The 14,570-nt window shown below is 36.3% G+C and overlaps 1 protein-coding gene across 4 annotated transcripts in view; it reads left to right on the top strand.

Annotated features, from left to right (window-relative positions):
• The window catches only part of OPHN1 (oligophrenin 1), a 634,131-nt gene that overhangs the window by 418,483 nt on the left and 201,078 nt on the right, over positions 1-14,570 (top strand). For all 4 annotated transcript variants that reach the window (XM_057495710.1, XM_057495709.1, XM_057495712.1 and 1 more), the window contains one exon: positions 10,297-10,444. In XM_057495710.1, the coding sequence (XP_057351693.1) occupies positions 10,297-10,444 (148 nt within the window). The remainder of the gene's footprint in view (positions 1-10,296; positions 10,445-14,570) is intronic.

Below are 14,570 nucleotides of genomic sequence, written 5' to 3'. Positions count from 1 at the left end.
TCAAGGGGGGAGCCTAGTAAACGTAATGTTCTTTATGTAATTGTAGACTAATGATACCAAAATAAAAAAAAACTGGGCTACCAAAACTAAATCCAGAGATTATGAACCCATCTTCTCTCCTTTCTCTTCTCTTAACAGAAACTATGGAGATTTTCTCAGGTTTTCCTTTCTAAGCCCTCTAGTTATAGGTGTAGTATGTAGTCCTGTTTTCAAAGATCTAATGATATCCATTAATTTAATAAATACTTACCTAATTCTTATTACTTACCAGCCAAAGTTCTAGGCACTGGGGTCATACCTGTAAATAAATAATAACCCTTATTTTACAAATCTTATACACCACTGGGGAGAGACAGATGATAATTTGAAATATTTGTCAGGATATTATTAGTGCTCTGTAGAAAAATAAAACAAAGTAAGGCATTGTTATCTTATAGAAGGTATTCTTCATATGATATTTTAGCAGAGAACTGAGTAGAGAGTACAAACCATGATAGATATCTTAGGGTAGAGCAGTTCCAGGAATGATGAACAGTGAGTGCAAAGGACCTGAGGCAGAAGTGTGCTTTGCATGTTGAAAACCCAAGAGAGCAAATGGCTAAGGCTAAATGAGCAAGGAGGACCATTTACTCCATTTGTCTTTCCAAAGGGAATACCAGTATACACAGATTATAGCTCATCATTTAAAAAGACATATGAAGGGAGGCCTTTAGAAAGCCCACAGAATAGAGAGAGAAAGAGAAAGTGGATTGTTTCTACCAAAGTAATTACCAATATTTCTGCATTAAAGCTTGGCTCCAAGGTTTACATCTGTAGGCCAGCTTTGGGGAGGATGTTGCAATCCATATTGACTATAGGGTTATACAGGACATGTTTTAATTTTAGAGAGAACACACAACAGGAAGTGTCCCCTCTGTTTCTCTAGACTTCTCATTTAGAGATAGTGCAGTTTTAAGCCTACTATGTATCTTCTCTGTGCCTTGCATACTGGCACACTGGCAGAATGGGTGTCAAAAAGCTCCCTACCAGTGTCTCAGTCTACTAGGAGGAAAAAAGGCATGTAGTCAGCACCATGCGTTGGTGAATTTGACAACTCTCTTTATAAACCCTAGAAGTTAGTGAGCCCATATCCATCTTGGAGCCTGATTAGCCCCTTGACGAAGATCAGGCTATGAGAAAGGAGTTTTGTCAATGAGAAGTGAATGACTTGTGTAACGGTGGAGGGACATAAGTTCATTTAATATGGCAGAGATCTTGAAGAGCCACCAAGTCCACATTGCTTGATTTGCCTAGCACATAACCACTTCCCTCCTTATGTCCCCAATTTCACCTTTCCTCCCTTATCTCCCTCCATTACCCCTTTCCGTACCCCAGTCCCAAGAAAACATGGGTTTAAGTCCATTTTGTGGTTGGTGATAGTGCACTAGTTACCATTTACTGAGCACTTAATATGTTCCAGACTCGACTCTATACATATATTTTCTCATTCAGTCATCAAATAACCTTTATGAGGTAGATGGTATTATTCTCGGTTTGCAACTAAGGTTTGCAAATGCAAACTGATCCTCAAGTTTGGAGTAGTTTAAATGCCTTGCCCAAGGTTGCTTAGCTAGTAAATAGTGAAGCTTCAACTCAACTGTTTCTAAGTCAAAACTGACTATTTAATCTCTGTTACACTCTTTTCTCAATTCCAGCTGGAGAAGAAATAAGTGAGAAAAGGCTCTATTATTTAATAGACTTTGAGGGGCCTGGCAGCCAAGATTCATTCATTTTAAAAGATGTCATTGAGCTGCTACCTTTTGCCTTTTGCGTAGTTCCCTAGTAGGGCCCTCATTTCTAAAGAAAAATGAGGCAAAACTCTTTTCTGTCAGGAAGCTCATGACACTAGCAGGCAATTTGTACTAACTAACATTCAGCATACAGTGTGATCACTACTGTGAAGGTGTACTTCGGATGCTATGGGAGCACATGGAGGGGGAATGTATCTATGTCTTGGGAGTCAGAGAAGGCTTCATACAGTTAGTAAAGGGTGAGTTGAGTGCTGAAAGTTAAATACCAGTGGATTAACTAAGGTGTAGACTAACCTTCTATAACAAAGAGGACCACAGATTCAGTAACTTAAATAAGATAGAAAATCATTTCTCATGTAAAACTCCACAGGTAAACAATCCAAAATTGGTGGGGCAGCTCTACCATCCTCACCATTTGGCCTCAATCTCTGGGTCCTAGATACCGCTTCCATTCAACTCCATTTACCCCCAAAGAGAAGGGGAGAAGAGACAGAAAAAAGGTGCAGACCATTTCTTTAGGAAAATATGGTCCAGAAGTTCACATACATTACTTCCACTTGTTTTATGTTGTCTAAAACTTAAGTACGTGGCCTTGCCTAGCTGCAAGGGAAATGTAGGCATGGGTGCCCAGGTGAAATTCAGTGACTAATACTAATAAAAGGAAAAATGGGTGATGAATATTAGGAAGAAATTAGCAGCATCTGCCATAGGAGGGAAAGGTATTCTATGCACAGAGAATTCTGTATACACACAGGAATGAGGAAACATGGCATGTGCAGAACTTAATAACTCATTATAGCTGTGATACAGGTTGAATGTAGGAATAATGGAAGATGAGACAAGAATGCAGGCAGAGGCCATATTATGTAACACCTTGTGTGCTAAGCAAAGAATTTGGACTTTGTCCCAAAGATAGTGAGGAGACCCTGAAATATTTTAAGCAGAGGACTAACACAATTATATTTTAAGTTTATAAAGGTCAATTTACCCATACTTTGGTAGATAGATAAAAGGAAAAAGTGATAGGAGGCACAGAGAGCAGTTAGGAGACCATTGTAGTAATATTAGAGAGGCATGATAAGACTCTGAACTCTAAGGCAGTGGCAGTGACAGAAAAGATAGTTTAAAGAGATAGTAATACAGTATAGTTGGTATAACATGGTGACTAAATGGATTTGGGATGTGAGAGAGAGGGAGGATGCCAGGATAATAATGTCCAGATTTCTGGCTTGGACATTACATTGTTTTAAGTAATAAACAGTTATAAGGAAACAAATGTATTCAATTTTAGAAATGTTCATGTTGAGATACCTCTGGAATATCTTGATGGTGTCTGCTGAGCAAACAATTAGATATATTGGTATAGAAATCATTAGATTAGAGTGGTTGAAACTGTTGAAACAGAGAATGAGACTAAATTGGTGAGATCATTAGAGGACCGAGAACACAATCTTCAGGAAGATCAGCATTTAGGAAGAGCCAGTGAAAGAGAATGGACAGTGTTCACAGTAGTAAGAATATGGTCATTCAGAAGGGTAAGGCATTTTAAGAGAAGGAGCAAGTCAAAATCAGTGATGGAACAAAGTTAAAATAAGAACTTAAAGGTTCCCATTGGATTTGGCAATTAGGTTAATAGTGATCATTGTGAAAACAGTTACAGAAGAGTCATGTGGGCTGCTACCAGACCGAGAAGCAAATGGGATATGAAGAAATGGGGACAAGGGGATTGTGGACTGACATCAGCAAGATAGCAATATAGGAATTTCTAGTATTGGTCCCCTCCCAACAACATCAATTTGAACAATGATCTGAACATATAAGTAGGAAAAGACACATTGAGGAGGAATGATAGAATTACATTACCCTGTCATCCTTCTCCCAAGCCTCAGCAGCCTAAGTACAGATACACACTCCCCATGGGAGAAGGAAAGTGAAGTCGGCACCTGACTTCATGGTGGACCCCAGTGCTGGCTTGCTGCAGCAATAGGCCAACTTCTGCAGACCTAGATGTCTCCCATAGCCAGATGCCCAGTCCACCCCAATGATGCCCTAATCCTGGTCATCCCTCAGGGACCCAGATCCAGGTCTGCCTGCACAAACCCAGGTCACAGGCCTATCACTACAGACTCAAGGACCTGGCCCATTCCAGTGAACCCAAGCTGCAGTACCTTGGACCCAGGTACTGGACCTGCCTGGTCAAGGACTCTGGTAGCAAGCCTTCCCATGGACACAACCAGATAGACCACCCAGAATCTCAGGATAGACCGATTGATGAAGGGATTTGCCTGCTGATGTCACTTTGGAAAGACCAAAAGAGATGCCTACTTTGACAAATGTGCAGACATCAATGCAAGGCCACAAGATCATGAATAATGAAGGAAACATGGCACCATCAAAGGAAACTAATAAAGCCCCAATAACTGACCCTAAAGAAATAAATATCTAGGAATGGTCTGATAAGGAATTCAGAATAATCATCCTAAGGAAATTCAGTGAACTACAAGAAAACACAAATAGACAACTAAATGACATTAAGAAAACAATGCATGAACAAAATGAGAAGTTCAACAAATAAATAGAAACCACTAAATAAAAATCAAACAAATTCTAGAGTTCAGTAAACAATGATTGAACTGAAGAATTCAATAGAGAGCTTCAACATCACACTTATCCAAACAGATGAAAGATGTAGTGAATTAGAAGACAGGTCATTTGCAATCATTCAGTCAGAGAAGCAAAAAGAATATAGAATGAAAAAGAGTGAAAAAAGCCTGTGTGAATTACAGGATTCATTAAATGAAACAATCTATGCATTACTGGAATCACAGAAGCCCCAGCAGGAGAAGAATGGGAGAAAGCTTAAATAAATAATGACACAGACTCCCTCAAATGTGAGGTGAGATTTTCGAAGCTAAAAAGTCATCTCAAAATTTCAACCCAACAGGATCTCCAAGATGCATTACAGTTGACCCTTGAACAACATGGGTTTGAACTGTGCAGGTCCACTTATTTGTGGATTTTTTATCAATAAACATACTGGAAAAATTTTGGTGATTTGCAACAATTTAAAAAAGAACATTTTCTTTTCTGTAGCTTTATTGTAATAATATAATATATACTACTTATAACACAAAATATAATCAACTGATAACATAATTTGTTTATGTCATTTGTAAGTCTTCCAGTCAACAATAGGCTATTAGTAGGTGAGTTTTGGGGGAGTTAAAAGTTATACATGGATTTTCAACTGTTCAGGGGATAACCCCTAACCTCCATTTTGCTCAAGGGTAAACTGTATAATGAAACTGTCTAAAATCAAAGACAAAGCGAGAATTTTAAAAGCAGCAAGAAAAAAAATCCTCATATATAAAGGAACCCCTTATAAGGCTAACAGCAGATTTCTCAGCAGACACCTTGCAGACTGGGAGAGAGTTGGATGATATATGTAAAGTGCTGAAAGAAAAACAACTTCTAAGCATATGTTACCCAGCACAGTCATCTTTAAGAAATGAAGAAGTGATAATAACTTTACTAAACAAACAAAAGCTTGAGGGTATTCATCAACACTAGTCTTGCCATGAAAGAAATGCTGAAAGTAATTCTTCAGGATGACATTGAAGGGCATTAAGTTTAATAGTCAAATTCAGAATAATACTGTTATATAGTCATGTGTTAATTATGTAACTCTAAAGGACAAAATTATTAAAAATAATTAGCTACAATAATTTGTTAATGGAAACACAGTATAAAAAAAGGTAAATTATAACATCAAAAACAAAATATGGTGGGAGGTGTAAAGTGGCAGAAGTTAGTATGTGATTGAAGATAAATTGTTATCAGCTTTAAATAGACTTACATCTATATGTTTGTTTATGTAGGTCTCATGGTGACCACAAAGCAAAAACTTACAGTAGACACACAAGAGAGAAAAAAAGTCAAACCATACCACTACAGAAAATGATCAAGTCACAAGAAGAAACAACAGCAAGAAAAATAGAAAGCAATGAGAGAATTACAAAACATTCAGAAAACAATTAAGATGTAATTAGTAAATCTTTACCTATCAGTAATTACTTTAAACATAAAAGGATTAAATCATTTGGTCAAAAGGCATAGAGTGGCTGAATGGATGAAATACAAGACCCTACAATATGCTGCCTAAAATACACTCATTTCAACTGTAAGGGCACATAGAGGCTGAAAATGAAGGGATAAACAAGTTACTCCATGAAAATAGATACCAAAAGAGATCACAGTAGCTGTACTTGTATCAGACAAAGTAAATTTTAAGGCGAAGATTGTAACAAGAGACAAAGAAGTTCTTATTTAAGGATAAGGTGTTTTATTAATCAAGAGGATATAGAAATTTAAATATATGTGCATCTAACATTGGAGCACAAATCCAAAGGGGAAAATAGACAAAAATAAAATAATAGTAGGGGAATTTAATGCCTCGCTTTCAAATATGCATAGATGGCCCAGACAGAAGATCAGTAAATATTAGACTTAAACTATACTTCAGGCCAAATGAACCTAACAGACATACACAGAATATTCCACCCAATAGCAGAATACACATTCTCAAGTACACATGGAATATTCTCAAAGATAGATGATACATTAGATACATAGATACAAGAGAAGCCTTAGCAAATGTAAGAAGATTGAAATCAAACCAATTATGTTTTTGGACCAGAATGGTATGAAACTAGGAATTAACAGAAAGAAAACTGGAAAATTCACAAATACATGGTAATTAAACAATATACTCCTGATCAACCAATAGGTAAGGAAAAAAATTTAAAAAGATATATCTTGAAACTAATAAAAATGGAAAAACAATGTATAAAAAACTTATGGGATGCAGCAAAAGCAGTTCTAAGAGGGAATTCCATAATGATGAACACCTACATTAAAAAAAAGAAAAAGAAAACTCAGCCCACACACTACTGGAGCTTCCCAGCTTCCCATTCATTCTGCACCCATGGTGCCCAGTGCCCTCATGCACTGGCTCCAGACTTACTGGCAGTGGGAGTGGCTTCAAGATGGGGCAAAAAAAAAGGAAAAATAAAGATTACAACTAAACAACCTTTCACCTCAAGAAACTTTAAAAGGAGGAGAAACTAAGTCCAAAGTTTGTGGAAGGAAGTAATTCACAAAGATGACAGCAGAAATAAATGAAATCAAGACCAATAAAACAATAGATAAGATCAATGAAACCAAGAGCTGATTTTTTCAAAAGAAGATAAAGCTGACAAGACTTTCACTAGACTAAGACATAGAAGACCTAGATATACAAAGTTAGAAATGAAACAGGAGACACCACAGAAATACAAAGGATAATAGGAGACTGCTGTGAATAATAGTATACCAAATTGACTAACCTAGAAAAAATGGATAAGTTCCTAGAAACACACAACCTACCAAAAGTGAATCATGAAGAAATATAAAATCTGAACAGACTAATAATGAATGTGATTGAGTTAGTAATGAGAAATCTCCCAACAAAGGAAATCCCAGGGACCAGGACCAGATGGTTTCATTGGTGATATCAACCAAACATTAAAAGAAGAAGTGATGCCAATCCTTCTCAAATGTCCAAAAAATTGAATAGGAAGGAACTTTCCCAAACTCATTTTATGAGGCAAACATTACCCTCAAACATACCAAATCAAGATAAGAACTACAAAGAAAACTTTAGGCCAATATACCTGATGAATATAGATTTAGAAATTATCAGCAAAATACAAGCATACCAATTCAACAGAACATTAAGAGGATCATACAGCATGATCAAGTGGGATTTACCCCTGAGATGCAATGATGGTTCAATGTGTACAAATCAATAAATAAGATAAAGCACATAAATACAATGAAAAATAAAAATCATATGACTATCTCAATAAATGTAAAAAATGCATTTGCTAAAATTCAACTTCTGTTTTTGGTAAAACCTCTCAAAAATTGTGTATAAAAGGAACATACCTCAATATAATAAAGATGATATATGGCAAGCCCACAACTAATATACTGAATGGTCAAAGGTGGACAGCTTTCCTGCTAAGATCAGAAACAAGACAAGGGTACTCACTCTTAACACTCCTGTTCAACATAGTATTGGAGTCCTAGTCAGAGCAATCAGGCAAGAAAAATAAAATACATCAAAATCAGAAAAAGCTATATATTTCCGGTAGTTTTTTATGGATACACAACATTGTTAATTTTACCTTCTGGATGTTGGCAATTTTTGTATTCCTATAAATAATATTGTTAAGCTTTTTTCTGGGATGTAGTTAGTTACTTTAAAATGCTTTCAAGTATTTCTTTTAGGGTTTGTTAAGCAGAAAAAGCATAGTGTTTAGGGTAAATTTTCCTTCACTAATGAAGCAAAACTTGTCTGTATATCCTACCTAGTGTCCTATGAATTATTCAGTTTTCCACTGTGGTTGGTGAGAACAGGAACTCTTCTGGTCACTGTGTGATCTTAGGTAATTGTTCCCTTTAATTCTATCATATGTTCTTACCTCACACATATGTATTGATCAGTATTCAGCTAAATCTTAAAGAGGACCCCTGAAGACCTCCAGAGCTATTTGAGCAACTCTCCTCCCTGAAAACTCACTTCCTTGACCTCCCCATACTTGCAAGTCAATGTCTTCAACTTATACTTCTAAGCTCCCCCTGGGTTTCACTCCCTGCAGACTCTCTCCAGGGTATAAGCCGGGACTATTGTGGGATTCACCTCATTTGTTTTCCCTCTCTTGTGGATCACTCTTTCATTGCCACATTTACAATGCCTAGAAAACCATCATTACATGTATTTTTTTCTAGTTTTTAAATTCTGACTGGTTGAAAATGTAAATCTAGTTCCTTTTACCCTATCTTGGATGGAAGTGGAAATAGCTGAGATGGTTCTTTTCAGAGGACAGTTTGGCCTTTTATACCAGAATTTAAAATGTGCTTGGCTTTTGACTCAGCAATTCCAGTCACTCTCCTAGTTGCTAGAGATATATAGAAGTGAACATGATGACTTCCTTTTATATAGCATACAAACAGTAAGCAGACAGACAACAAAGAAGAACTAAGTACAGTATACTATGTTAGGAAGTGTAATAAATGCTAAGGAGAAAAAAACTTAAACAGGGAAGGGGGAAAGGAAGCTTTGGGTATAAGTGTTTCAAAGTTTTAGATAACGTTCACCTGGAAGGACTCAATGAGAGAAGTATATTTGATCATAAACTTTCTGGAATTGAGAGAGCAAACTACATGAGTATCTGGAGGAAAAGCACTCCAGTTAAAAGAAATGCTCAGTGCAAAGACCCTGGTATGTTTGATGAATAGCAAGTAATATTTGTTACAACTACTACAATGCCTAAGCAGATGCTCATAAATTGTAGCTATGTAGAGTATTATTACTCATGGTGGTGGAACTGTATGGCCTCAAAACTTTCCTGCTTGCTACTATGTCATATTCTGTCTTCCCTATGCCATGAGACTGAGATGTGTACTGCCTTGTAGTTGTTCTTGCATTGCTCTCTCATCATTTCCTGGCTTTTACACAGGCTTCCCTTCTGTTCCTAATCAAGTAAATTCTATGACTATGCAGCCTACATTGACTCTTGTCTGATAGAATGTTCAACTCTAACATTTCTCTTTGCACTAATCATTGGGGTTGATTTCATTGTTGCAATGGACAGTGGTCCCCTTTCTCTGCACCACATACATATACTTGTCCTCCCAAAGTGTGTACACTCTGGCCAAAAGCACATTTTCTTCTGATACATGAAGATCCTCAAATGCATATGGGAGAGTATATAAAAATTCTAATCACAGCTCCTCCCTTATTCATCCAGCACTTTTTACATCTTCCAAGGTACTTCATTTTTGCTCTTTCTCTTTTGAATAAGTAATTCATACATGGTATGAAATTTTAAAAGATCAAAATGGTACAGGAGTGAAAAATAAGTTTCCCCCCATTCTGTCCTCAGTCGCTTATTATTCCTGTATTGAGGCAAACAATGTAACCAGTTTCTTTGGTATCCTTTCAGAGATATTAAGTGCATTTTAGTCATCCTCCACATACCACAACTACCCATACAATGTATCTTGACTACATTATTCATTTGATTCTTACCACACGCTATGAGGTAAGTGGTGCTATCCCCATGTTACAGATGAGGAAGCTAAGGCTCAGAAATGGGAGGTGACTTGCCTAAGGTTTCCAGGCAGTAAGTGGAAAATACAGGACTGATGTTGCAGTTTTTGTCTGCATTCTTTCCTACACACTGAGAAGTACCAGGTCCTCTGCCTCAAACATGGTAGCAAATTTCTAAACATTTGCTGGAAGCTAGAGTGATTAAGAAAACTCCCCCAATTCCTTTAATTATGTTAGAAATAATATGGCAGACACTAGATGTAATGATGGTGGGTGTCAACTTGTGGGTACCATTAGGGAGACAAAAACTTGATCTTTCTCATTTTTCCTGGAATTATTCCCCTTTTACAGATCTATTCAGGTCCACCAGAGGAAAATGCTACACCCCCAGTGCCTCCTCCTAGAGTGACAGCAAGAAGGCACAAACCAATCACAATTTCAAAGCGTTTGCTACGGGAAAGGACAGTCTTCTACACTTCTTCGCTGGATGAAAGTGAAGGTCAGTAATGAGGTTCACCCTTAAGCTTCTTAACAATGATTAGACACAGAGGATATTGAAGGGCAGAAGTGAAGGCATAGCCATTTATCTCCAAGAAAAGATAGACTTTTCCTGGCTCCTGGGCCTGGTAAAGCAAGGTTTGTAAAATTTGTACCCAGAGAGTGAATTTATCTTTTGGCAGTAGATAGGCCAAGGATGAGCCTGTAAAGCCTGCTATCATGATCCCTTCAGAAGCTAGTGGAGGATCCAAGATGTTCTTAGATCTTTACTTCAGTGCACTGAAATGGGTGAGCAGTGTGTTTTCTCAGTGTTTTGAGATTTTAAATTCAACTTCAGCTTACATGTAGGAGTGACATCAGCAAGATAGCTGAATAAGAGTTTCCAGTTCTTGCTCCCTCACAGTAACATCAATATGAATAACCATCCATACATGAAAACCTCTTCACAAGAGCTATGGAATTCTGCTGAGATTATAGTACCTGGGTAGAGCACAGAAATAAGAAAAACTGCATTACAGAAGATAGGAAGGACATTTCCATTTTACCCATGTCACCCCTTCCCCAAGCTCACACAACACAATGCAGAGAGAAATACCCTTCACATGGGGGAAGGAGAGTGAAGTGAGCAAACCAAGTTTCACCTTGAATTCTAGCACCAGGCCCATTCCAGTGAACCTTGGTGCCAAACCATCCACCATTAACCCAGGTTCCATGCTGGCCTCCACAGACTCAGGCTCCAGATCTTCACAAGCGCCAGGCCATTTCTTCCAGTGTCAAGTAATCCCCTTGGACCCAGGCTCCAATTTCATCCCTGCAGATCCAGGCTGCAGACTCATCTACCTGGTGACCCAAGTACCAGACCAGCCTACCCAAGTACTCCAGTAGCAAGCCTGTCTGTGGAGCCCACTAGCTGGCCCATCTAGAATCTCTATAATGACTGATAAAGTCATTTTCTTGTCAAAGATAATATGTAAAGACTGAAAGATATGCCAACATCTTCAAATAGGCAACAGCAATGCAAGGCCACAAGGATCAAGAATAATTAGGAAAGCATGATACTACCAAAGGAACAAAATAAAGCACCAGGAATTAACCCTAATGAAATGGAGATCTATGAACTGTCTGACAAGGAATTCCAAATAATCATTTTAAAGATGTTCAGTGAGCTACAGAGAACACAGATAGACAACTAAGTCAAATCAGGAAAACAATACATGAGAAGTTTAATAAAGTGGTAGAAACCATTAAAAAAAGAACCAAACAGAAATTGAACTGAAGAACACAATTATTGCACTGAAAAATTCAATAGAGAGCTTCATTATCAAACTCAATCAAGCAGAAGAAAGACTCATAAAGCTCAAAGTCAGATTGCTTTAAGTTATCTAGTCAGAGGAACAAAAAGAAAGATTGAAAAAGAGTGAAGAACACATAAGAGACTTGTGGAACCTCTTCTAACAAACCAATATACACATATTGGAGTCCCAGAAAATGCAGAGAAAAGAAGGGCAGAAAGTTTATTAAAATAAATAATGACATAAAACTTCCTAAATCTGGAGAGGCATATGAACATCCAGATCCAGTAAGCCCAAAGAAACTCATATAGGTTAAACATAAAGAGATTTTCACCAAAACAGATCATAATAAAATTCTCAAAATTCTGTGACAGATAATTTTGAGCACAGCAAGGGAAAAGTGAGTTGTTCACATACAAGGAAACCCCCTTGTTTATTGTAATCTATGAGCAGATTTCTCAGCAAAAACCTTGCAGGCCAAGAGAGAGTGGGATGACATATTCAAAGTAGTGAAAGACGAAAACTGCCAACTAAGAATGTTATACCAGACAAGGCAGTACTTCGGAAATGAAGGGGAGATAAAACTTTTCCAGGCAAACAAAAGCTGAAGGATTTCATTACCACTAGACTGTGTTTGCGAGAAATGCTAAAAGTTTTTCAAGTTGAAACAAATTGAACACAAACAACATGGTAAACATATGAAAGTCTAAAACTCATTGGTAAAGATAAAAACCTTGTGAGATCCCTAATACTCAAATGCTGTAATTGTAATTATGGTGTATAAATAACTTTTAACTCTCATATAAAATACTAAATTAAAATACAAAATTATTAAAAAAATAACTATACCTACAATAATTTGTTAATGGAAACACAATCTAAAAAGATATAAATTATGGTATAAATAGGATGAAATGTAGAGAGTAAAGAGAACTAAATGTAGAGTTTTTGTATATGGTCAGTATTACTTTGTTACCAGCTTAAAAGAGATTGGTATCTGATGTTTTATGTAAAATTTGTGATAATCAAAAATTCAAAACCTGAAGTATATACACAAAAGTGAAATAAAAAGGAATCAAAGTACACTACTACTAAAAATCAAATCACAAAGATAGCAAGAGAGGAGGAAAGGAAGAAAAATATATTAGAGTCAGAAACAATTAACAAAATGGCAATAGTAAGTCCTTTCCTACCAATAATTACTTTAAATGAAAATGGATTAAATTCTCCAATCAAAAGACATAGAGTGGCTGAATGGAAAAAATAAATAAATTTCAACTATATGCTGTCTTCAAGAGACCCACTTTAGCTGTAAGAACACACATAGGCAAAAAGTGGAGGAATAGAAAAGGAAAAAACGTGTTCCATGCAAATGGTAACCAGAAGAGAGCAAGAGTGGCTATACTTATATCAGACAAAATAGACCATATGTTGAAAACTCTCATGAGAGAACAAAAGCATCATTTTAATAATTTTATACTGATAATTATACCATGCACAAGAGGCTATAACTACTGTAAATATATATATATATACATACATACATACATATATATACACCCAACATCCAAGCATCTAAGTATGTAAAGCAAGTATTAACAGAAATAAAGGGAGAAAATAGACAGCAATAAGATACTAGTAGGGGGTTTCAATACCTGACTTTCAGCAATGTATAGATCATCCAGACAGAACATACATAAGGAAACAGCTGATGGGCCAAAAGACATTACAACCAATGCCAGAAAATACAAAGAACCATAAATTGACAACTGGGAACAATTATATACCAACAAATTGGATAACCTAGAAGAAATGTATAAATTCCTAGAAACATACATCTTACCAAGTCTGAATCATGAAGAAATAGAAAATCTGTACAGACCAGTAATGAGTAAGGAGATTGAATTAGTAATAAAAAATCTCCCAACAAAGAAAAGCCTCACAACCTGATATGTTCACTGGAGAATTCTACCAAACATTTAATGAAATTATTACCAATCCTCAAAATCTTCCAAAAAATTTAAGAGGGGGAAACAATCCCAGACTCATTTTGCCATTCCAGCATTATCCTGATACCAAAGCCAAACAAGGACAATATCAGAAAACCAAAGGCTGATATCCCTAATGAACAGAGATGCAAAAACCCTCAACATAATACTAGAAAACTGATTCATCAACAGATTAAAAGGATCTTACAGCATGATAAAGTAGGATTTTTTCCTAGGATGAATAAAAGGATAGTTCAATATAAACAAGACAATAAATGTGACATACCAAATTGCTAGAATGAAAGATAAAAAGCATATGATCATTTCAACAGGTCCAGGAAAGGCACTTGAAAAAATATTAATTCATGATAGTAATTCTCAACAAATTAGTTATAGAAGGAATGCACCTCATACAATAAAGGTCATATGTGACAAACCCACAGGTAACATCATACTCACAGGCGAACAACTGAAAGCTTTTCCTCTAATATCAAGAACAAGGATGGGCACACTTTCCATTTATATTCAACATAGCACTTGTAGTCTTAGACAGAGCAATTAGGCAAGAAAAAGTAACAAAAGGCATCCACATCAGAATAGAAAAAGTAAAATTGTCTCTGTTTTTAGATGATATAACCTTATATATAGAAAACTCTATAAAGACCACCAAAAGACCATTAGAACTAATAAGTGAATTCAGTGAAGTACAGGATACAAAATCAACATACAAAATTCACTTGTGTTTCTATATACTAACAATGAATTATCCAAAAATGAAATTAAGGAAACCATCCCTTTTATAATAGCATCAAAAAATAAAAATGAAATAAAATACTTAGGAGTAAAT

This window comes from Manis pentadactyla, chromosome X (genome assembly GCF_030020395.1).
Source record: "Manis pentadactyla isolate mManPen7 chromosome X, mManPen7.hap1, whole genome shotgun sequence".
Classification (NCBI taxonomy): domain Eukaryota; kingdom Metazoa; phylum Chordata; class Mammalia; order Pholidota; family Manidae; genus Manis; species Manis pentadactyla.
Note: the sequence above shows the minus strand (reverse complement) of the source record. Positions and strands in the feature narration are given on the sequence as shown.